Here is a 23,752-nt window from a genome sequence, read left to right on the forward strand (position 1 = left end):
AAAATGGCTGCACGAATTTAATTTTATAAAGTGCACAAAGTGTGCGAAAAGTTTCCGAAAAAGGTGTACCTTTTTTAAATCATATTATTTTTCTTCTCTTGTCAAAAACTGTAATATTTAATTAGAAAAAAAAAGAAAAAGAGAAGGTGTAGACTATATAGGCAAAATAGAAATATCGAAAAGATATTGGCATTGTGTATACTTAACAGCATATTTTTCTACTTTTGTTCTACAAAATTATCATCGATCAAGAACAAAATTTACCGACTTTTTGTCAAATATGTCAAATTTGGGAAAGGAAGAATATATTTGATTCGTATAAATTTTTTTTTTCCTTTTTAGTTAAACACAAACTTCTTTTTATTTGTTTCCTAGTTTTAAGACAAACATCAGCAATAATGATAATAAAAATGAAAGACCTCATAAATAGAAAATGCTAGAACAATACTTAAAACCTAGCTTCAAGAAAAATGTCTGGAAATTGCTCGAAAATATTAATTCAAACTACGACAATAAAGAGGATAATTAAATTTGTTTTGTATAAAAGGCACTTGAAGCTTTTTTCCTTTATTTTTTTTCAGTTCTTTTACTTTTCATTATTATCAAGTAGAGTGAAAATAAACATGAGCGCCGAAACTGAAACCTTCTCATTCCAAGCTGAGATCTCTCAATTGATGAGTTTAATCATCAATACTTTCTATTCTAATAAGGTAAAGAATAATTGGAATTATAATAAGAGAGGCAACCGACTATAAAGTTGCCAATATTTATATTTGATAGATTAAATTAACATTATATGTTATGTGTATACCTTTTTATTTATTTTATTTTTTTTTATAGGAAATTTTCTTGCGTGAATTGATCTCTAACTCTTCTGATGCTTTGGATAAGATTCGTTATCAATCCTTGACTGATCCTTCTGTTCTTGACTCTGAAAAGGAACTTTTCATTCGTATTACTCCCGATAAAGAACATAACATTCTTTCTATTCGTGATAGTGGTATTGGTATGACTAAGGCCGATTTGGTTAACAACTTGGGTACTATTGCCAAGTCTGGTACTAAGGCCTTCATGGAAGCCCTTTCCTCTGGTGCTGATATCTCTATGATTGGTCAATTCGGTGTTGGTTTCTATTCTGCTTACCTTGTTGCTGATAAAGTTCAAGTCATTACCAAGCATAACGATGATGAACAATACATTTGGGAATCTGCTGCTGGCGGTTCTTTCACTATTACTCGTGACACCGTCAATCCTTCTCTTGGTCGTGGTACTGAAATGCGTCTTTTCTTAAAGGAAGATCAACTTGAATACCTTGAAGAAAAGAGAATTAAGGATATTGTCAAGAAGCACTCTGAATTCATCTCCTATCCTATTCAACTTGTTGTTGAAAAGGAGGTTGAAAAGGAAGTTTCTGATGATGAAGAAGAAGTTGTTTCTGAAGAAGGTGCCAAGATTGAAGAAGTCACTGATGAAGACGACAAGAAGGATGAAAAGAAAAAGAAGACTATTAAGGAAAAGGTGACTGAGAATGAAGAACTTAATAAGACTAAGCCTCTTTGGACTCGTAACCCTGAAGATATTAAGCCCGAAGAATACGCTGAATTCTATAAGGCTCTTACCAACGATTGGGAAGATCATTTGGCTGTTAAGCACTTCTCTGTTGAAGGTCAACTCGAATTCCGTGCTATCCTCTTTGTTCCTAAGCGTGCTCCCTTCGACATGTTTGAAACTAAGAAGAAGAGAAATAACATTAAGCTCTACGTCCGTCGTGTCTTCATTATGGATGACTGTGAGGAATTGATTCCTGAATGGCTCGGATTCATTAAGGGTGTTGTTGATTCTGAAGATCTTCCTCTTAATATTTCTCGTGAAATGCTTCAACAAAATAAGATCTTGAAGGTCATTCGTAAGAACCTTGTTAAGAAGTGTCTCGAAATGTTCAACGAAATTGCTGAAGATAAAGAGCAATTCGATAAGTTCTATGAGGCCTTTAGCAAGAATCTCAAGCTCGGTATTCACGAAGATACCCAAAACCGTGCCAAGCTCGCTGAGTTGTTGCGTTACCACTCTACCAAGTCTGGTGATGAAATGACCTCCTTCAAGGACTATGTCACTCGTATGCCCGAGAAGCAAAAGAATATTTACTATATTACTGGTGAATCCCGCGCTGCTGTTGAGAACTCACCTTTCCTCGAAGGTTTCAAGAAGAGAGGTTATGAAGTTCTCTTGATGACTGATCCTATCGATGAATATGCCGTCACTCAATTGAAGGAATATGAAGATAAGAAATTAGTCTGCATCACTAAGGAAGGTGCTGATATTGAAGAAGATGAGGAAGAAAAGAAGGCTCGTGAAGAAGAGCAAAAGGAATTCGAAGATCTTTGTAAGTCTGTTAAGGAAATCCTTGGTGATAAGGTTGAAAAGGTTGTCCTTTCTCAAATCTTGACCGATTCTCCTTGTGTTTTGACTACTGGTCAATTTGGTTGGTCTGCTAACATGGAACGTATCATGAAGGCACAAGCTCTCCGTGACTCTACTATGTCTAGCTACATGGCTTCAAAGAAGACTTTAGAATTGAACCCTAAGCATCCTATTATTAAGGCTCTCAAGTCCAAGGCTGCTGCAGACTCTACTGATCGTACTGTTAAGGATCTTGTTACCTTATTATATGAAACTTCTCTCTTAACTTCAGGTTTCTCCTTGGATGATCCTAGCTCCTTCGCTACCCGTATCAACCGTATGGTTGCTCTTGGTCTTAGCATTGATGAAGATGAAATGGAAGTCTCAACTGAGACTCAAGAAACCCCTGCTGAAGAGACAACTGAAGCCTCTAAGATGGAAGAAGTTGATTAAATCATTATTTAACTTTGTAGCATAAACTCTTTCTCTTTTCCCCTTCTACCTTAAACAATGATACACACTATATATACTACTAACTTTTATTTTTATTCTTTCTCTATATATATCTAATTGCATTTAAAAATTATTTTAATTATTTTTAATAAATAGTACATATGTATTTCACAATAATACAAAAAAAAAAAAGACTTTATATTATTCATATTTGCTGAAAAATATTTAATTAATGCAATCAGGTATTATATATCTTTTGAGATAATTTATTTGCATATCTAATACATACAAGTGATATAACTCATTATAAAGTCGAATATACATTATATAGTCCTATTCATACTAGCTGTCGCATAAAGCATAGAGTAAATCATAGCTAAAAAAAAAAAGTATAAATAGCAATTTTGATTGCGTCACGATAGCTAGCGGACATAGAAGGGCCTGCCCCTTTCAATTATTTTTTTTTTCTTTTTAACCCCACACTACTTTTTTTTTCTACCTTATTTTTTTTAAAGAATAAAATGTCAATTGCACGCATCGCCCTTCGCTCAGTCTCCTTCAAGGTAATCAGGATTTTAATCTTTATGAGATACAGCACTTTATTATCGAGCAATAATAGAATTCATTTCTTTAAATAATTTCATTCATTTTAATTATTAAATTACTTAATTCATTTATATATTTTTCCCTTCAATCTATAGCCTGCCGTCTCTGCTATGGCTACTCGTAGTATTTCTATTAACGCTGTCATGCAAAAGGGTAATTAGAAATATAGTTTGAGCTTTTAACAAATCTTAACTCTTGTATTCCCTTTATATATGTATGTTGTAGATGTTGTTCAAGATTTATTCTTGAAGGAATTAAAGGGATATAAGCCTGCTCCCATTGTAAGTTTGAAAGATTGTACATGATTTATAAAGGTTGATGAAACTGATAGGTCAAACTATTAGGCCACTGATGTAGAAAGTGCTGCCAAGGAATTAAAGCTTCCTACCCCTCCTGCTGTAAGTAACATATATATATATATGTTTGTGTGTGTGTGTGTGTAAATTAAGGTAACATTAAAAGCTTAATATGTTTATTTAATTGATAGGTTCCTCAAGTTGATGCTGATTTATCTGAACAATTATCTGCTTATGATGCTGAACCCGAGGAAGTATCTCAATAAAGGGAAATAAGCGGAAAAAAGGAGATAATACATTTTATATATATTTATATTAAATCAAGACTTCTAAGAAAAAAGGCACCTTTAAAAAAATAAATAAAATAAAGTGCATGTGTGTATATGTGTTTGAACTTAGAAGAGTGTTGTTAATTTTATTGCCCCGGTTTATTATTATAATTATTTTTATTTTGTCATTTTTTTTTTATTTATTTATACATTTGTACATGTTTACAATAAAAAGCATAATACGGTTTGCCATATTAGCTCCTATTATAGTCATTTTGTTGACTATTGGCTGGTATCAACAAGCTATTGATCATGTTAACATTTTTGGAAATACATTGCTTACAGATTACTATACTGATTCTTATATTATTGCGGGTTATTTTATCAATTGGTAATAACATCAAAGTAATTACATGTTCTCTCGCATGTTAATTTTAATTCTATCAAATGAAGGGGAATTTATGATCGAAATTTCAATGTTGTAGATCTGGAAGTAGATAAATTATCGCACGTTTTATATGCATTTGCTAACGTCAATTTGGACGGTACAATTGTCCTTGGAGTAATATAAATATATATTTCTATAATATATATGTATACATATTTTTTTTTTCATTATCGTAAATTGCTTATATTTGTATCTCTAGGATTCATGGGCAGATACAGATATAAGATTCTCAAAAGGTACAAAAAAAAAAAAAAAATTTAATAATTCCTTTTGTTATTAGAAAATAAATACTATTGTTTTATTATTAGATAAAACTGTAGATGGTATTGTCGACTCTTGGAAAGAAAACGATAAAGATTTGCATGGTAATTTTAAGCAACTAGCATTACTAAAGCAACAAAATCGACATCTAAAAGTATCACTAAGCATTGGTGGCTACTCATGGAGTTCTAATTTCTCAGTAATAGCTTCTACTCCAGAGACACGAAGTCAGTTTGCAAATACAGCAGTAAACCATGTTAAAAATCTGGGTTTAGATGGTATTGATATTGATTGGGAATTTCCAAAAGATCAAAAAGATGCTGAAAACTATGTCTTATTACTTGAAGAAGTAAGAAAGTCATTAGATGATTATCAAAGGACTTTTGATCCTACAGATGAGTCATTCATACTGTCTGTTGCTATGCCCTGTGGGCCTGAAAATTATAGAATTTTGAAATTGGATAAAATGGCAAAATATGTAGATATTTTTTATTTAATGGCATATGATTTTGCTGGCAGTTGGGATAAAGTGACTGGTCATCAATCTAACCTTTATGGTGGTGCTCTTAATGTAAATCAAGCAGTAACTGATTTTGAGAAAGCGGGCATACCTTCAAAAAAGATTGTTATGGGTATCCCAATGTATGGTAGAGCATTTTCAAATACAAATAGTGAACCAGGATCAATTTACAAGGGAGTTCCTAATGGATCTTGGGAAAAGGGTTCGTTTGATTATAAGGATTTACCTAGACAAAATGCAAAGGAATTTATAGATAAAAGTAAAGGTGCTTCCTGGTCCTATAGTGAAACAAATCAAGAATTTGTTACTTATGATACTCCAGTGGTGGTGGAAGTAAAATGTGAATATATTAAAAATAGAAAATTAGGTGGAGTCATGTTTTGGGAATTAAGTGCAGATGTAAAAAGTATCAATAACAGTTCAAGAAGTCTTTTAAACACTGCTTATCTCAGCTTAGGTGATAAATTAAATACAGTAGAAAATCACATTTTATTTCCTCTTAGTGAATATAAAAATATACCTCATTTTTCTTGATCTAATCAACGTGTCATTTTTTATTACTAAAAAAAAAAAATGAAACAAGTTTATTATAATAACAGTCACTTTTTTTTTTTAATCTGTGTTAAAGCTTATTTATTCTATTTATTTATTTATTTATTTTTTTTTTTTTTTTTCATTTAACAAACAATAAATCAAGTTATTCTATACCTTTTATTTTTTTTTCTTGTGATTTACTTTGAGTTTTCTTCCTTTAAAGAGGAGATAATATATACAAAGTATGGATAGTAAAATAGAACAATCGTCTATACAGGATGCAGAAACAATACCATCCACTTCACAGACACAGTTTGAAGCGTATGCCCCAGTGGATCCTCCTAACTTGTGGAAACAATTCAAGTCACAAGTAGCAACTAAAGAAGGATGGTGGGGTGACTTTGATTGGAAATCAATGTGTCTTCCAACTATTCTCCAAAAACAAAAAACAAAGGCTCCATTCTGGGGTTTGAATAGTCGATTACCTTTAGGCTTAGCCCTTATTATGGGCTTTCAGCATTCACTTGCAATGGTAAAAAAAAAAAGAAAAAGAAAAAGAAAGAAATAAAAGAAAAGAAAAATATATGTGTATATCTATTTTGTTTCCTTTTTATTCTTAAAAAATTTTTTTTTTTTGACAGGTCAGTGGTGTTGTAACACCTATTCTTATTATGACTGGTTCTGGATCCACATCATTAAATTTAGAAATGGCTGATCAACAATATCTTTTATCTGCTGCTTTAATTACTTCAGCTCTTTTATCACTTATTCAAATTACTCGTTTTAAGATTTGGAGGACAGGTTACTATCTGGGTACTGGTCTACTCAGTGTAGTCGGTCCAAATTTCGCTAGTATTCCTGCTTCTGCTGCTGTTATTAAAAATATGTATTCAACCGGCTATTGTCCAACCAATGTATTATCGGATGGCACTATTCAATATTTACCTTGTCCTCGTGCTTGGGGTGCTATTCTTGGAACAGGTAAAAAAAACAAAAAACAAAAAACAAATATAAAGTTATAAACCTCTTTTTTTCTTTAAAAAAAAACGTATATGTATCTGAAAAAAAGCTATGGTATGCTCTTTCTTTGAAATTGGTATGAGTTTTTTGCCTCCTAAAACGATTCGTCGACTTTTCCCACCTATTGTTTCTGGTACAACCATTTTATTGATTGGTTGTTCTGTTATTAGTACTGCGCTTAAGGATTGGGCTGGTGGATCAGGTAATGATAAAGAATTGATGGTTAAAAAGATTAAAAAATCAAATTTTATTGATATTGATTTACATAAGGTGGTTGTGTCTCTAGACCAGCTACTGGTTACTATTCTATGTGTCCTAATATTGATGCACCTCATCCTCTTCCCTGGGGGAGTCCACAATTTTTAGGACTTGGTTTCCTTGTGTTTGTTACTATTATATTGATTGAAAATTTCGGCTCAGCATTCATGAAAAGTTCACAGGTAATAAAGGAGAAAATGAAATATGAGTATAGTAAAGACTTTACTTATTTAATATATATATATATATAGATTGTCATTGGTTTGATAGTAGGCTTGATTGTAGCAGCAGCTTGTGGATATGTTGATCATAGTACGATTGCTTCAGCACCAGCTATCACATTTCTTTGGGTTAAAACTTTCCCTATCACAGTGTATGGACCAGCAGTGATACCATTCTTGATTGTATTTTTAGATAATATGTTAGAGAGTATTGGTGATATTACTGCATCCTGTGATGTCTCCGGTGTTGAAGTTGAGGGTGAACCATTTCAACGTCGAATTCAAGGTGGTTTACTCGCTGATGGTGTTAATTCATTTTTGGCTGCCTGTATGACGATTTCACCTTTAGTTACCTTTGCTCAAAACAATGGTGTTATTGCCATGACACGTTGTGCAAATCGTATTGCCGGTTATTGCTGTTGCTTCTTTATTTTAATTTACGGCGTCTTTGGTAAGATTTCTTCTGTCTTTTTGGCTATCCCTTCGCCTGTTTTGGGTGGTATGAATGCCTTCCTTTTCGCATCAGTCACTGTCTCTGGTATTCGTATTCTAGCGTATCTTGAATGGACAAGACGTGAACGTTTCATCGTGACATGTTCTTTAGCACTTGGCATGGGTGTTACTTTGGTCCCCTCTTGGTTTACGCATGTCTTTAGCTACTCTGGTGATAATGCAGCCCTAAAAGGCCTTTTAAGTGCCGTTGAAACCATTGTAGATACAGGTTATTGTATTGGTTCTCTTATGGCTATCTTTTTAAACTTAGTTATTCCTGCTGAATGGGGACCTGAGACTGTAAAGGAATTGGAAGAAAAGAAAAAACGCGAGCGTGAGGCAATCCGTGATGGTTTTATTAATAACTCAATTAATGAAGAGCATGATCTTGATGAATTGAGTACTAGTAGAACTATTAATCCTTAACTCTTTGTAATATACTGAAGTGTTAATTATTATTATTACTATTATTATTATATATATATTTCAAACTTATACATATTATACAGATATATATTCATATTCATATTCATATTTAGACAATAAATTATTATTATTTTTTTCATCATAATGTTATTTATAGTATCTGTATAACAGCATCACCCATGTAAGTAATGAATTAAAAAAAAAAAAAAAAAAATTATATACGAATACACATATATTACGTAAAAATAATTTTCAGTATATCAAAGCTCCCAGAATGAGCATAAGCTAAAGCAAATATTTGTTTCTTTGTACAGAACATGTCATATACATAATTATGTTTATCTCACTAAAATGTGTGTTCAAAAGGAGCCATATCCCATTTCAATTTACCATTCTCTCTTTTTATATCTAAAGTTATTTGCTGTTTATATATTATACAATAAATAAATTGGAGATTTGTATTTGTTAGAGTAATTTTATAATAAAATACGATAAAGAAAATGACTTACATGGCGACCTTGTTCTCTAATATAGAGACGTATATTAACATAGTCAATACTTTTTGAATAAGCCACAAGCTGATCACGTATCTCTTGTAGGCTTCGATAGGATCTATCACATTCATTATCAAAATCGAGAGTGCAACCAAAATTATGATAGAACTTTAAATATTTTAATTTTTTGAATTTACGCATAAGGAAGCGTAGATGGTTGATGTGTATAATCCAAGCTCGTATTTCAAGATGTTCAAGAGAATCATAAGGCTCTGCACTTGCTTTATCTAATAAGACCTGGGATCTTTCAGAAAATAGTTCTAATCCTGAAAATCCAGATAATTCTATTCCTTTTAACATTTTATGCTCCTCAAATAAGGGCATGAATTCAAAAATAGAGACTTCTCCTGCTCCTACATAGATATCAAACTTTATCAATTGAAGATGTGATATGTCCTTTATTTCACTGTATTCAAGGTCTATGGGGGAACGATTAAAGATCAAAAGGACATTACCCTCCTTGATTTCTATTGAAGTCAATCTGTTTCGTAAGCAAATTGAGATATTATTAAAGATATGAATGAGTGTCCCTTTTGTAGGTGGGAGACAATCCGTTCCAAGTTGAATAAGAATTCTTTGAACGTTTTTCAAGTAGCCTGCTGCTATACATAAAGTCCATATACAACAAGATGTGATCTGAGCAGATCCAATATGAATAAATATTTTTTTGATATTTGGACATGCTTGTAAAATAGATATCAGTTGTTTATCTTGTTCTTCATAACCATAATTCGTTGGCTCAACAAGTTGTAAAATATGTAATTGACTTACATGTGTTCCTAATAAAGAAGATTTTTGAAGATCCTTATAAAACATGTCAAACTGATTATCATAAAGTGTAACTGTAATTCCTGGATAAAGTAGATTAACGCAGTGGTTCCAAGATTTGCAAACTAACTTTAAAGATTTAAGAAGATCTTTCAACTCATTTTCAGGAATATAACTGAATATTTTATTCAATATTTCGTTCGGTATACTATTGCTTTTCATTTCTTAAGGGGGAGGGGAAATGGAGAAGAAAGGTTAGAATAGTAAAATAAATTTCTATTGGTAATTTTGATTTATTTGCTTCTTTATATATTAACAAAGAAGCGTTAAATAGCTGCTTGAAAAAAAAATAAATGAAAATATGATTATAGTATATTGATATAAAGTCTAATATTTATTTATTTTTTGAACTTATTCGCATTTACAAAACTATAAAAAAAAAATTACGGTTAAAAGAAGATATGTATTCATAATCTCCATCTACTCATTAATAATATTTATGAATAAAGAGCACACTTTACTATAAAAAAAAAATAAAGAAAAAAAAGAGAGAGAGAGAGAATGGATATTACTTGCAAATAGTCAAAGAATTATTATTAGGAATTGGTGTTTTAAATAGTAGTATTAAGTCTTCTACATAAATTTTTACAATGTGCTTCTTTATTTTCCTGTATATGAAAAAGTAGTATTATTTTTTCAAATAGCTGTCATAGTGCCTATAATAAATAGATCACATGCTTAGCCTTTCTCATTATTAGCACAATGAACATAGAATCATTCATTTATTATAATATTACGTAATACATAGTATATACAAGCTTGTCACGTAAGTCTAATCATATTTATGTATATGTATATGCATATATAAGGCTAATATACAGGGGGATTCTCCTTTCCAAGTCTAGCATTACGTATTTGTTTCGTCCTTGCCTTTTTATTTTCATCATACAAAAATTTCCGATCTACATTACTTAGACTAGACTTATTAAAGCCAATTTCATCATCAGAATCATCAGAGTCAAATTGCTGATGTCTAGAGGAAAAGCCTGTTGAATAACGGAAAATTTCTTTCATCATTGGATTAACTTTAACGTGATATTGGAAACCTTGTCCAAGACATCTTCTAAAAGCATTTAACGGTATTATTTTCGCCCAACCACGGAAAGTAAGAATTCGACCATTGATCTTCAATTCTTCTACAGGTTTGATATTCTCCTCTACACTTTTAATAATATCTCTAAAAACTGATTTTTGTTCTGCTCTATCACTCTTGGCTCTATGACGATTACTATCAACAGAAAGCTCTCTTAAAGTGTAAATTAAGCCGTCCATATTATCATACTCTGGTTTCACTGTATTATAATCATCATCGTCTTCTTCCTCATCCTCCTATATAGGTAGCAATTTTTTTTTTTTTTTTTTTTTTGTATTTAGCCTTATATAATGAATGAATGAATGAATATACATAACTTACGTTAGAGGTTAAGAAAATATTCACTGTTTCAAACATTAATGCAATATTTTCACCTGATGCAATTCTATTGTCCTTATCAGATGATTCAAGCATAATTTCATGTACTGGCATAACTCTAATTAATATATGTATATGCATATTATGTGTTAGGTAAAAGTAAAAGATCTTTTAAGGCCATCGTTTACTTACTTTTCAAATTCTTCCCATAAAACATCAAAATTGACAAAACCCGAAGTAAATGAAGCAGCATATAATAAACCATAAGCTCGAGCAGCCTCACATAATAAACGATCCATGTCTTGAGATGATAATTCTTCAACATTGAATTCTGCACCATCTGTTTCTATGAGATCAAAGATATAATTTCTAACCAACTGTTTATCTATATCTGATGCTGCAATATAGGTAATTAATGCCAATGTTTGTAAGGACTATATAGAAATGAATGAATCTATAAATAAATGCATATTTGCATGTGAATAATGTGATAAGTTACACTAATTTTAATATCTATATCTTCACAATCTTTGATTTTATTCCGTAAGGAATTTAACATTTTTCTATATAAATCATCGCCCTCACTTTCTGATAAATGATCCAAATTAATGAAAGTCAAAGCAATCGCTTTTGCTGCAAGACATGCTTCTTTAACACTATTGTTTTTAACAAGTGATTTCTTCAATAAGGTTAAAATTTCCTCTAATCTATTTTCTATATGAGAAAATACACGATGACAAGCAAATGTGCTGACAATTATTTCTAATGATTCCTCTCGAGTACTTTATAATAATAATAATAACTTTTAGAGTAGGTATAATTTCATTATTATTTCTTAACAAATACCTTGTTCTGCTTTCAGAAAGATCATCAATGGCTTTATTCAACTTGTCAATCCAATTTACAATTTCGATTGATTCATCTTCAATGGGCTTAGAGCTTGATTTAGTATTTCTCTTTGGAGGCATTTTTTTTTTTTTTTTTTTTTTTTTTTTTTTTTTTTAAGAAAAAAAACAGAGAGAAAGAAAATGAAACTATATTTTTATTGTTAACCCTTTTTTTTTTCATTTTATATATGGAAATTTGGTAGTAAAATGACGTCGTGTTTTAGGTGCAAATAAAAAATGGATCGACCAACTCAAGGGTTTTCTTTTTTCATAATATGCATGTTTATTCCTAAAAAAAAATTGTTATACATAGCACAAACAATTGCATAAAATTTACACATGTCAATTAATGTATAGCTAGGTTACAATACCTTGACTACCGCAGTTACTACTACTACTAAAAAAAAAAAAAAAAAAAAAAAAAAAAAAAAAAAAAAAAGGTCACTACTTTAATCCTTGTATCAATCTTTTCTACAGAGAAGAAAACTACTATTATCTCTATTTAACAATTTGAGATTATCAATTTATTCTATTTATAATATTATGATAATCAATGAGCATCTAGTCTAAAATAAAGTTTGTTGACTATGAAGACATATAAATGACAGCTTTTCAAGAAGGCATAAGGATCAATGAATAATACTACATCTAATACATATAAATCTACTATTTCTATTTTTTTTTTAAAAAAAAAAAAAGAATGGGTGAATGAGAAAAGAACTCATTGCTCATAAAAATATTACAACTCATACTTCAAGTGTTATATTTGGTTTTATGAAATGAAAAGAATAGCAGTAAGTATGCATATCTGATTATTAACTACTGAATAAGTAATATTGAAAAAGGTATATCCTATGTACTCCATTAGTAAGAATCAATAATACTCCCTTCTCTCTAAATTGCTATTGATTTAAAGAAAACTCCAATTAAACTAAATAACACTCATGTTATTACATAAGCAAAAAAAAAAAAAAAAAAGAGACATATAAACGGAAGTAATAGTAAATCCTTTTATTAATGCACTTGAACCGATACAGTATCAACACTAGCAACTACTATTACAAAATATAAATTCTTAATTCACTCTAATATCTACAAATATATTTTCTTTACTTATTTATTATTATTCTTGGTTTGTATAATGCAGCATTGTTAAGGGATAAAAAAAAAGGGGGGAGAGAGGGGAAGGAGTCAAATGTCTTCATAAGGGGATATATATGTATGTGTGTATAAAGAAGGGGGGGACTCAAAGAGGGAATGAGATATAAAATGCATATGAATTATAAACAATGAAATAAATAAATATTTTATATGAAAGGAATAACGGGTGTAGATGCATGATGGTCATTATAAGCAGGTGGATCTATGTTTTCAATAAAATATTTCGACTTTTCTTGCATTGGTAAGAAAGAAGGTGATCTAACAGAGCTAGGTCGAATTGTTGAAAGTGTAGGTGAAGGTCCACGACTACTAAATTTAAAGCCATATACTTTGTTAAGTAAAGATTCATGACTGAATTGCTTTGTTGTGCCTATTCTTTTCTCTTTCTTTGGCGTCATAATAACGATAGGTGGAGGTAATGTTAAGTGATTCGTTTTTTGTTCATGACGATTTTGTCTAATTTTAGCAGGTTCAAACATATCATTGTTCATGTGTAAATTTGTCAAGCATTGACTAGAAATTTGTTCTTGAGCTGTAATCCGTTTTTCTAAATCTATTAATTCTCTTTTTTCAACATTCGATTTATTGATTAACGTGAATAGACCAATTAAAATAAAAGTGGAAATAACTATAACAATTATGATAAATAATATTTGATCTGTATTTAACATATTTATATAATAAAGAAAAGAGAAAGAGAAAGAGAAAGAAAGAAAAGGAGAAAAGGAATGAGGGAATATATATACGTCAATATATCAAAGAATGACTACATAAAAAATGCTCTTCTTCTTTTCCCTTACATTACAGTAAATGTATACTTGTACTTTGCGTAAAGGATGTTTAATTACTTCTTTTTGTTCATGGTGTATATACAGACAAGAGTAATGGATATATATACAAATAAAAAAGAAAAGTATATTATAAATAAGCGTGTTATATATGATTCATCTATTTTATTCTATTACAATTCATGATGTGGCAAAGGATTCAATTCTAAATATTCTGCAACAAACGTACAAAATAAAGTCGCCAAGTTTTCAACTACAGCACTATCAATACATTCTGCATTATCCTATTGAATTCAAACAAATAAATAAGTGTGTGTGCGTGTACGGGTACGTATATATATATTATGTTATGTTATATCATGTCATGTCATGTCATGTATTCCATTTACCAGTTTAGTATGCCAAACATAAGGGAAAGGATGCGTTATCAAATGTAATACATTCACTCCACGTATTAAAAATGGAACATGATCGTCTCCTATTGCTTCTCCTCTATATGTAAGGAATGAATTTGGATTAAAAAGTGATAGTAACTCTTCATTCGTTTTAGCTGATTTAGTATGAAAAAGAGATAAACTGATTAACCTTGATTCAAGCTTTATTAATTGATTATATAACCAACTTGTTGAGCGATAATAGTTTGGGAATTGTGTATTAGCTACGCCTAAAAGATCTAATAAAACCATGACTTCAATTTGATCCAACTTGTTTTTAAATACTTTTTTAGGATGTGATACAAGTGAAGATTCCCATACATTTGCTAGATGTCTTTTTTTTTTATCATATCATATCATCATTATATAAATGCTTGTCTTTATTATGTAATGTATTCTTTTATCATTTATTTTATTTTGATTTTTTTTTTCTTACCTTGCACCATAAATGGAATCTGTCGGACTCCAAGATTTAAATGCTTCTTCTCCATCAAAAAATATAAATTGTAATGTTTTATCAGATTGTCTATAGTTTGTTGATTTATCAGATAAAATTGGTTGTAATATTTCAGCCATGTTCATTAAAATACCGCAAGGAACAGCACTGTCTGTAGCTCCAATAAATTCAAAATCAGGTGAATGCATGGAATCATAATGTGCTGCTAAAACAAGCCGTGTGGATTTTTTTGGGTTCTGAGTAACGATAATATTAGCAAACGATACATTGCCAAAGGGTGTCGTATCTATAAATTCATCTAATTCTACGTGCCAACCCAATTTTTGAAAATGTTGAACAATATACTCTCGTACTTGTTGATTAGCAGTTGTACCCGAGACTCTTTCTACTAAAAGGGGTTTCATGAGTTCTCCATCAACCGAAAGTCGTTTAGGTTCTATTAATTTTGCTAAATGTCGTAATGACTCATTTGTTAGACTTTTATAACATTCAATAAAGAATGGGAATAAAAGAAATAATAAACCAAATTGATTTATTATTGTCTTGATTTTCATTTTTTTTTCTTTTAAAAAAAGAAAGAAATGTATTAAAAAAAAAAAAAAAAAAAAAAAAAAAAAAAAAAAGGGCGTTATTGTTTTATTGTTATTATTACAACGACGACTTGAACGTATAATTGAGGACTTTTAAAATAGTTTCAAAATATTTTATTTTATTATTATTTTTTCTTTTCCAATCAATGGAAAAAAAAAATAATACCTGTCAAAGGTTAAAATCAACAAAAAACATGAATAATTATAAAGGAAAAAAAAAGAAATTGCGTCAAACTAGAAGAAAAAGAGAAGATAATAAAGAGGTGATATTTTATAGGAGACGAGGGTATGTGTGTATGCGCGCGCGTATGTGTGTGTGTATGTATGTATGTATGTATGTTTTTTGTTTGTTTGTTTAATGATAAAGTTGTGTATGATTCGATAAATTGCCTTTTGAATGAAATCGACGCTGACATATGGAACACCTTAAAGAAGTTGATGTAGATTGTCGACGGTATCCAATTATATTAGATGTAAATAAGTTTTTTTCTGGAAAACAAGTTGAAATAGGTGATGTTACTTCTTCCTCCTCTGTGTTAGACCAAAGAATGGAAACTTGTTGCTTCTGTTGTTGTATAATTGCATTCATAATACGTCTTTCTTCATATTCTTCAAGTGGCCATTCAGAAGTCTTATTATCAGTAAAAATAGGCTTGTGTGTATACATATGCAATTTATTATTATTATTGTTATTATTATTATTATTATGTAAGACGCTTTTTTTTTCCTTTATATAATTAACAAGAAAGAAGAAGATAATAAAAAAAATTAAAAAAAAGGGTGTATTTATGTATGTTCTTCAGTCATGAAGATTTTTTCCATAAATTGTTCGTAACTCCTAAAAATAATGCAAGAGAAAAAAAAATTTTTTTTAAGCCTTTTTGGAATACTTTGACGTCATTTTTTCTCTATATTTATATTTGTATACAACTTACCAGTTAGCTACTTTATGTCTATTAGTTATTGTTCGAACATCATTTGCTCTTTGTGCATAAACACATTTATAAAATGAATATAAGTTTGTATGGACTGAAGCACGAAATGCATTAATGGCCGTTGCTCTGACAAGTGAACCCAGAATGGGCTGAGATATAACCATTTGGTCAAAAAGTGGTCCAAAATAGGGAATCTATAATTGAAATGGCGTTTTAATTTTTATAACTCAGAATCAAAAGAAAACAGTAAGAGAATCTATTACCTTGGAATCGCGATACACTTGTATTGAATACAAGTTGTCTGGTAATGGTGTTACAATAATTTGTGCATTACCAAAATCACCTCCAATTGTTCCGATACGATAATCCCTGTCATGTTCATTCCAAACAATATGTACATGATCATTACCAATATGTCGTTTCTAAAGCATATTCAAGTATTGATAAAGAAGACTCCCCCTTTTTTTTTTTTTCTTAAATAAATAAATAAATAAAACGTACCTTTTTCAATTGCTTAGAATCTTCACTGTCCGTGGGTATTTTAGTTACATCATGAAATATCATTTCAAGGCTTGAAGAGCAGTAGTAAGTTGCTTGTGTTCCATTAGTTAAATTTCTTTCTAGCCCTCCAAGATAACCAGTGTGTGTAGCAATATCAATTTCCCAACCTAAACTATTTACAAAATTATTATATCTCTCAGATCCTTGATTATTTTGTAGTATAGTTTGCTCATCTTCTTGTCCATGAGCGACATAAATTAATCCAATCTTTATAGTTTCACGTCTATGTATAATATATTAATTATTCAAATTTATCTACTTTGTCTTTTTTGGTTATTTTTCCCGTTAATTTAGTTTACCCGTGTTTTCTATCAAGTCCTCTTAAATCCCGATATAATGCTGGTGTCTTGTTAAGCATTTGAAATGAACCATTTTTAAGTTGATTATAATGAATGAAGCCCATGTGACTCATCAATAAACGGCTTTGTTGAAAGTGACTATACGCTTTCTCTGCTTCTTGAGGAAACGCAGGTAAAAAATCCTTTCCTAAACTGAAATTAGCTAATAGCTGAGTTTGCATAGATTCTCCACGTTTTAGAATTCCATTTTCCGCTTCCTTTTCTCGAAGATGATTCATTTTTGAATACCAAAGTTGACTGCATAAATAATAATATTAATTTTAAACATCATAAACTTAACTTTTTTTTTCTGCTCTTTTTTCCTTACACATTAGTTCTATGTTGTTCATTGTTTTGAGCTTCATTTTGAAGATAATCATTTAAGTGTGAGCCCAAATTCCCTGTCATCTCCATTTGAAGAAGTGTTGGTGTACTTGGTACGTTTAATGGCAAACCGGGATCTAAAAGACAGTCTGGATGTGACTCTCCAATTCTAATACAGAATATTATGTAAGCTATTTATTTTTTTTTCTACTCATTTATTAGGTTAAATACTATACTGTTTCAATAAAATGCCCATAGGATCCTTGTCATTTAATTTTAAAGTTTCTTCTTTTTGACCAATCTCAGTAGGTCTAAGAGAAAGAGAGAAAAATCATGTTATTACTTTGCACAAAAGTTTTTTTTTCTTTTCTTTTCTTACACTTCATTTATGGATTGAATATTTAAGCCCCGTCTCAAAACAAATTGCTCTTCAGCATTTCCTATGGAATTTTTCTTGAAAGCAGTAGTAGTTTCAGAAGAACCAAATTTGGGTTCTAATCTAGTATCCCAGACATACCGCCCTGTTAAATCACGAATAATGATACGAGCTTCAGCCTCTAATAGATGAGGGGACATCAGGGTCCAGATTTCCAAAATAAATGAAAAAAAAAATAAGTTTTTTTTTCTTTTCTTTTTTTTTAAAAAAAAAAACATTTTTACCTCTTTGATTTGATTTTGGTAATTCTACAAAAGCAATAATTGTAGTATCATTAAAAGAAAAGTATTGGTATTGATGATAATTTTCTTCTTCTTGAGAGACACCTGGTCCAAGAATTGTACTATGAATAGTAGCAGGACCATTTGGTGGTGCAAAACTATTAAAATGATGTAATAGATGAAGAAGAACAGCTTCAGCAGATTCCTATATTTAAAGAAAAATAAGGTTATTAAATATTATCCTCTCTCTCTATATATATAAATATATTTACCTTAACATAGCTTTGGTCATTTTCAATCAAATGTACACCTTGATTTATAAATTCAAAATGAATATTAGGTCTTTTTTCTGGAGTTAACTTGAATTTAAATAAGGTTTCTTTTTTTTAGTATTCAAGTATCTTGGTGGATGTGGTAAAAGTTTTTCATGATTACCATCCTAAAAAGAAAAATAAAAGATGAGTATAAAAAAAGAATGTTATAAATATACATAGTTTACCGAACTAAGATGGAGTGCTAATTCAATACTATCAAATACAAGCTGACAAAGATCAGTCTCTGTGAAAATGATTGGTTCAATAGACATGATCCATTCCAGTAAACAACTAAATAGTTTAGATATAATAAAACCTCTTCCATTCTTTGGATTCTTTTCATAATATTTCAAATGCATATTAAGTGAATCTAAAATTCTTGTCAAACTTTCATGCATAATAATCTAATATTATGAATTAAATATTTTTAATTCTTTATGCTTTCTTCTCCTTTTCCTCCTTCCCCTCCCCAAAAAAAAAGAGCCCACCCGTTTTTCTTTTGCTTAACTTACTCCTTCAGGATCTAATTTTTCTTTATATGTTTGTGCAATAGTATTCAAACAGTCAACAGCAGTATTTACAATCGAAATATGATTCCAGTATAAATGGTTTGTCAAGGAAACAATACATTCATATATAATATCATATTGAGGACTAAAATGAATATAAATAAAATTATGTTCTATAAATAAATAATAAGTGTACGTGAGAGAGAGAAAGAAACTTACTTTTCAGAAGCTAATAATTCATCTAGAATTAAGGCACAAAGAGCACCGAAAAGCATACAATAGGTGTCTATTTCTTCATCACTTTGGGGTGCTGAGATTGTACTTGCTTTAACTAAACGAATAAATATGTCCTTTAACCGTACTTTGACATCTGTAAATGAAAATGCCTTTCCTAGTTGGAGTCCATGTACCCATGACATATGTTGCTCATCTATTTGAATTGTTATATCTTTAAGATGATTGGATACTGACACTAATGAACCTAAAATTATAATACAACTTCTTTTGACATTATGAGGCACTTGAGATGAAACATCATCATTCAAAAGCTAGACAAAAATATTAGACTTATATAGGGAAGAGAAGTGAAAGCGGAGGGGGAAAAAAAAGCTAATATACTTACTTGATTTTCGATAGCTGTAATAAACGATGGAATTAAGATATGAATGCCTGGTAAAGAAAACCCAAAGATACGCTCTGAATTGATAATAATAGATTGAATAATGATATTATTATTGGATGCTAATCCTTTTAGAATAGATTTATAAAAGGCTGCATAGTAGCCTTCCGGAACCGTTTCTTCCGATCTTTGTAGCATAAGTCGACATAAACTTCCATAAGCAGTTGCTTTACCAACATCATATACACTATCAAAAAAAAAAAAAAAAAAAAAAATTAGGCAAAGATAAAAATAGTCATCAATTAATATAAACTTACGAAGATAGTTCTGTCGCTTCAAATAACCAAGGTGCTATTTCATACATTGATGGAATAGGTATATTACGATAAGGCTGTTGAGCTCTTACTAAACGTAGAGTATCCCAAATATCGACAACGCAGTTCATAGCAATAGCATAATTTTGAGATCCCTAAATTAAACCCTTATAAATTAAATATCTTTTCATTGGCTTCATAAGTGTATCTTTAAATTTACCTCGATCTGATTGATATTACCTATAATAAGTAACATGTTTTTCCAAATAGCTAAAACTTGTTGGCCATCACAAACTAAATTATTTAAAATAAGAAATTCGGAGCTCTTAAAACACCCTAAATTAGTTGGTAGCTTTTCTGTTACTGAAGCAGAATTCACCATCATTAAAATCGATTCTCCAGCTGGCCAAGCAGAAGAGGATGATGTACGATTAGACTACAAATACAAGCATAAATTAGTTAAAAAAAAAGGAAATATAAATATATACATATTTGTTAATTACATTACCTTTGTAGATATTTCATCTATAGAACTACTAGTACTGCCACTATGATCCACTAAATCAATCATTTTAGTATCTTCCTCTTTATTTGCTGTTTTGGATATGCTTGCTTGAGAATCCCCATGATGAACCAAGTTGAGCAACTTGGATCCAGAATCCTGCCATAAAGTATCCAATTGTTGAATGCTGATCGCTCGACGTCCTTTTTCATTAGATGAGCTTGTATTAGCTATGCTCGTATTACTTCGTTTACCTAAAGCGGCACTTGATGGCTGTTGTGCGGGCATCATACTTTTGATACCAAATTTAAGATTCTTGGTTGGTGTTGTTGTTGTTTCTTCTTCTTCTTCCTCTGGCTTTTCTTCATCTACAACCGAGCTCAAATTAGTGGATTTACGGTCTGATTTAAAAGTATATGCAAAATCAGTTAAAGAAGCACTACTTAAGTTACGTAACAATGTTGATACACTTCCTTCTGGTTCTGGTTGAGGATCTTGCTGTCTAGCCTCAATGAGTTGTCCATCACTACCACAGGCAGAAAGTGGACGCGACACAGAATTTGACGTATTCCGCTTGTTGCTCTGTCGTCCCTGTATGCTCAAATGACGAGATCGTATCTTGGATCCCTTGCTACGTGATGTTGTAGTAGTCGAAGACATGTTGGTAATCTGCATTGAATAACGATTAGTGACGGGCATAGCGGACGCTGGTAATTCCTCAATCAAGCGATACTTGGTGTCTGAATAAAGATCATATTCAACTTTATATAAACGTGATGATAAAAGTTGTGTTAATTTCTGCATGATCCTCACCCATTGATTGATAGATTGAATCCAACGCATCGAACTCACCATATGTACCTTAAGCTGATGCCAGAATTCCATATGTACAATTTTAGCTCTTACAAAAGCATGTAAGGTTGTTTCCCAAATAAAATCAGCAAGCTCTTCTGCATAAGCTTGAACAGGGATTCGACTGTATTTTTCAGGCTGACTCATAAATCCTTGCTGAATCTCTAATAGGCACTGTAACATAAGCTCCCAACTCTCCGATTCAATATCAATACCCCCCTTCGAGACAGCGATCGCACGATAGAGGTTAAGTGCATCTTTATAAAGTGACACTAACCCTTCCCAATCCATTGTCTGTTGTGTATATGCTACCATATTATCCCGACTCTCCTCAGGTCTCTTTTGATCAAAAATTAATTTAATCATTAAAAGATAACGTCGTAAAAAGATGTTAGCATCTGAATAATCAGGTGGCGGTAGTTGTTTTGCACTGGTTTCTTCAACAGGTGATGCACGTGTGTCAATATGTTGCGTAGATACAGATGCAATACTACTCGAACGTGTCACCGTACTGCCAGATCGTCTCAAAAATGACGGTCGTTCTTCTTCACTACCTAATGTCCACACACCCAATATGTGGATGGCACCTCGAATGATATCTCGATACTGAGGATTTGAAGAAGGTAAAACTAATGATTGACGAATAATTTCATGCAATATTTCACGAGTTTCATGTGATGACAAGACGATTGATTTAAGAATAGGTGTAGCAGGTGAAGAAGAGAGTATGCTAGTTGGAATATGATTCTGATGTTGCCAATGTGTATTAGTTAGATGACTATTGTTATCAAGACAATAGCCAATCAGAAATCTTAACATAGTACGAAGAATACTTGGCGGGCAAACAGGAAATCCAGTTACTGTCTCTGAGTTATTTGGTGTACCTTCAACTTGAAGTGCCCTTGAAACAAAAGGAACAAATTTTGTCATATAATAAGTTCGGAAGATTTTGAATAAAAATTTTGCACTAGCAGTAGCTGCATCAATACCAACACCAGTTGCAATACCATCATCATGTTCAATATGAACACCTGGAGGATAATCGTATTCATCAGGTGGTGGGGGTGATCCTGCTGCTACATAAGCTAATCGAACAAGATTTGAAATAAAGATATGAATTAGAATAATTGAGTCATTATATGTAGGCTGTACTGGGTTAGGGTAAAGAGGTGCTACTGCTGCTGTTGCTGTTGCTGTTGCTGCTGTGGTTGTTGTTGCTGCTGCTGCTGCTGCATCTCCTAAAATAAAGTGTTGATCAAGTTGAATAGGACTAGTCTTGATCTTTTCATCACGTTGTAAACCATGCTTGATCTGCTTATCAGAATGATTTTCTCGTAGCTTCTTGACGAATTGTAATCCTGTTGAATGAAATTTATTTGTATACACGTTGTTTACAGGCGTTGCTTCAATGTCTTGATTATTTGAAGGAGATGCTGACTGCATAGATGCTGGAGCTTGGGATGTATTTGCACTAGTTGCTGTAGTGGTTGAAGAAGAAGCAGAGTGACCCATATAGGGTTGAATTTCGTCTAATATAAATAAGTCAAGTGAAATAGCGTTTGCAAATAAATTTATACATTCAGGATATTCAACTACTTGATCATTTAACCATAATAATAACAATTGAAAACCTAGTGCACGAAGTCTAAGATGATTACCATGATCGAGTATATGCGTAAGAATGGCAGCAATATTTTGTCTTTGCCATCCATTTCTCATTAATTCTGGTATATATAAAAATATTTTTCGAAGTAATAATAAATTCTTCTGTAAACTGACAAGTTCTTTTGAATTCCATGACTGAGGTCTTTCTGATTTATCTATTAAGACAAGATGCATGAGCTTCTTTTTTTTTTTTTTTTCTTAAAAATGTGTAATGTATACATACGTTTAATTTTTTCTATTTGGTGCATGCAAGTTTCATAAACAACCTGAAATACTTGTTCTGCATGTTCTTGAAAAAACTTTGCTTGATCAAAAGTATTAGTGGCATCTAAATTGAAAAGATGAGATGAGCTTAATTTGGATGAAAAAATAAAATAAAATGAGTGCATGTCACTGTACCTATAAAACTCCATAGGCTTTGAGCTCTAGTTTTAATTTTTTGCCTTTCATCTAAAAAGTGTTTTGCTTTCTTCTTTAATTTTTCAGGTTTATCATTAGTATTATTGTTAAGAACAAATGTTGAAGTTGAAGATAAGATGCGTCCATCTAATTTCGTGTTCTTTTCCTCTGGTATTGAAGTATTATTGTTATGCATCGTTTGAGTATTTGAGTTTTTCTTCAAGAAGGAAGAGGAGGAGGAAGAAGGTAATGCCTTCCTCATTGTGTTTGAGTAAGTCTATATATTACAGTAATAATAATAATAATAATAAAGGGAAAAAAACAGTTATTAAATTTATAATATACATAATAAATTTTTAAGGGGGAGGAAATAAAGGAGTCAAAGACAGATTTTATTTTACCTTTTATTTTATTTTATAACAAGACTTATTTCTTTAAAGAAATAAAGA

The 23,752-nt window shown here is 31.0% G+C and overlaps 10 protein-coding genes across 10 annotated transcripts; 4 read left to right on the top strand and 6 right to left on the bottom strand.

Annotated features, from left to right (window-relative positions):
- Window positions 1-493: 493 nt before the first annotated feature.
- Window positions 494-3,042, top strand: BX663DRAFT_534690 (heat shock protein 90-1). The gene is made up of 2 exons (XM_051530578.1): window positions 494-710; window positions 841-3,042. The coding sequence occupies exons 1-2, from the start codon at window positions 624-626 to the stop codon at window positions 2,851-2,853; spliced, it is 2,100 nt and encodes a 699-aa protein (XP_051386513.1). The 5' UTR covers window positions 494-623; the 3' UTR covers window positions 2,854-3,042.
- A 297-nt stretch (window positions 3,043-3,339) lies between these two features.
- Window positions 3,340-4,269, top strand: BX663DRAFT_496772 (ATP synthase complex subunit H-domain-containing protein). The gene is made up of 5 exons (XM_051525816.1): window positions 3,340-3,416; window positions 3,555-3,612; window positions 3,685-3,740; window positions 3,804-3,857; window positions 3,947-4,269. Exons 1-5 carry the CDS (start codon window positions 3,375-3,377, stop codon window positions 4,019-4,021), a joined length of 285 nt encoding a protein of 94 aa, XP_051386514.1. The 5' UTR covers window positions 3,340-3,374; the 3' UTR covers window positions 4,022-4,269.
- BX663DRAFT_496778 (chitinase) lies at window positions 4,213-5,881 on the top strand. Its single transcript, XM_051525817.1, has 4 exons — window positions 4,213-4,415; window positions 4,478-4,586; window positions 4,672-4,708; window positions 4,781-5,881. Exons 1-4 carry the CDS (start codon window positions 4,243-4,245, stop codon window positions 5,785-5,787), a joined length of 1,326 nt encoding a protein of 441 aa, XP_051386515.1. The 5' UTR covers window positions 4,213-4,242; the 3' UTR covers window positions 5,788-5,881.
- Window positions 5,882-5,918: 37 nt separating this feature from the next.
- On the top strand, window positions 5,919-8,255 carry BX663DRAFT_496780 (permease family-domain-containing protein). Its single transcript, XM_051525818.1, has 5 exons — window positions 5,919-6,319; window positions 6,429-6,768; window positions 6,857-7,009; window positions 7,078-7,247; window positions 7,317-8,255. The coding sequence occupies exons 1-5, from the start codon at window positions 6,032-6,034 to the stop codon at window positions 8,202-8,204; spliced, it is 1,839 nt and encodes a 612-aa protein (XP_051386516.1). The 5' UTR covers window positions 5,919-6,031; the 3' UTR covers window positions 8,205-8,255.
- A 184-nt stretch (window positions 8,256-8,439) lies between these two features.
- Window positions 8,440-9,748, bottom strand: BX663DRAFT_483263 (uncharacterized protein; the record flags this gene model as incomplete). The annotated part of the gene is made up of 3 exons (XM_051524482.1): window positions 8,440-8,508; window positions 8,714-9,496; window positions 9,530-9,748. 3 exons carry the CDS (start codon window positions 9,746-9,748, stop codon window positions 8,440-8,442), a joined length of 1,071 nt encoding a protein of 356 aa, XP_051386517.1.
- Window positions 9,749-10,110: 362 nt separating this feature from the next.
- On the bottom strand, window positions 10,111-11,997 carry BX663DRAFT_496782 (interferon-related developmental regulator-domain-containing protein). The gene is made up of 5 exons (XM_051525819.1): window positions 11,844-11,997; window positions 11,497-11,779; window positions 11,190-11,431; window positions 11,001-11,115; window positions 10,111-10,915 (listed from the first exon to the last, which is right to left on the bottom strand). Exons 1-5 carry the CDS (start codon window positions 11,963-11,965, stop codon window positions 10,397-10,399), a joined length of 1,281 nt encoding a protein of 426 aa, XP_051386518.1. The 5' UTR covers window positions 11,966-11,997; the 3' UTR covers window positions 10,111-10,396.
- A 1,015-nt stretch (window positions 11,998-13,012) lies between these two features.
- Window positions 13,013-13,756, bottom strand: BX663DRAFT_496786 (uncharacterized protein). The gene has a single exon (XM_051525820.1). The coding sequence runs from the start codon at window positions 13,714-13,716 to the stop codon at window positions 13,192-13,194; it is 525 nt and encodes a 174-aa protein (XP_051386519.1). The 5' UTR covers window positions 13,717-13,756; the 3' UTR covers window positions 13,013-13,191.
- Window positions 13,644-15,321, bottom strand: BX663DRAFT_496788 (Glutaminyl-peptide cyclotransferase). Its single transcript, XM_051525821.1, has 3 exons — window positions 14,704-15,321; window positions 14,223-14,601; window positions 13,644-14,117 (listed from the first exon to the last, which is right to left on the bottom strand). Exons 1-3 carry the CDS (start codon window positions 15,276-15,278, stop codon window positions 14,007-14,009), a joined length of 1,065 nt encoding a protein of 354 aa, XP_051386520.1. The 5' UTR covers window positions 15,279-15,321; the 3' UTR covers window positions 13,644-14,006.
- Window positions 15,322-15,401: 80 nt separating this feature from the next.
- Window positions 15,402-16,040, bottom strand: BX663DRAFT_496790 (uncharacterized protein). The gene has a single exon (XM_051525822.1). It carries the CDS (start codon window positions 15,979-15,981, stop codon window positions 15,670-15,672), a length of 312 nt encoding a protein of 103 aa, XP_051386521.1. The 5' UTR covers window positions 15,982-16,040; the 3' UTR covers window positions 15,402-15,669.
- On the bottom strand, window positions 15,980-23,727 carry BX663DRAFT_496797 (uncharacterized protein). Its single transcript, XM_051525823.1, has 19 exons — window positions 23,304-23,727; window positions 23,128-23,232; window positions 20,394-23,059; window positions 20,106-20,321; window positions 19,889-20,040; window positions 19,575-19,818; window positions 19,172-19,500; window positions 18,956-19,097; window positions 18,629-18,847; window positions 18,402-18,488; window positions 18,133-18,334; window positions 17,852-18,029; window positions 17,709-17,783; window positions 17,477-17,641; window positions 17,110-17,406; window positions 16,751-17,033; window positions 16,513-16,671; window positions 16,250-16,443; window positions 15,980-16,152 (listed from the first exon to the last, which is right to left on the bottom strand). The coding sequence occupies exons 1-19, from the start codon at window positions 23,563-23,565 to the stop codon at window positions 16,101-16,103; spliced, it is 6,027 nt and encodes a 2,008-aa protein (XP_051386522.1). The 5' UTR covers window positions 23,566-23,727; the 3' UTR covers window positions 15,980-16,100.
- Between the last annotated feature and the right edge of the window lie 25 nt (window positions 23,728-23,752).

The sequence above is a fragment of the Cokeromyces recurvatus genome (assembly GCF_025118155.1).
Source record: "Cokeromyces recurvatus strain NRRL 2243 chromosome Unknown BX663scaffold_3, whole genome shotgun sequence".
Classification (NCBI taxonomy): Eukaryota; Fungi; Mucoromycota; class Mucoromycetes; order Mucorales; family Mucoraceae; genus Cokeromyces; species Cokeromyces recurvatus.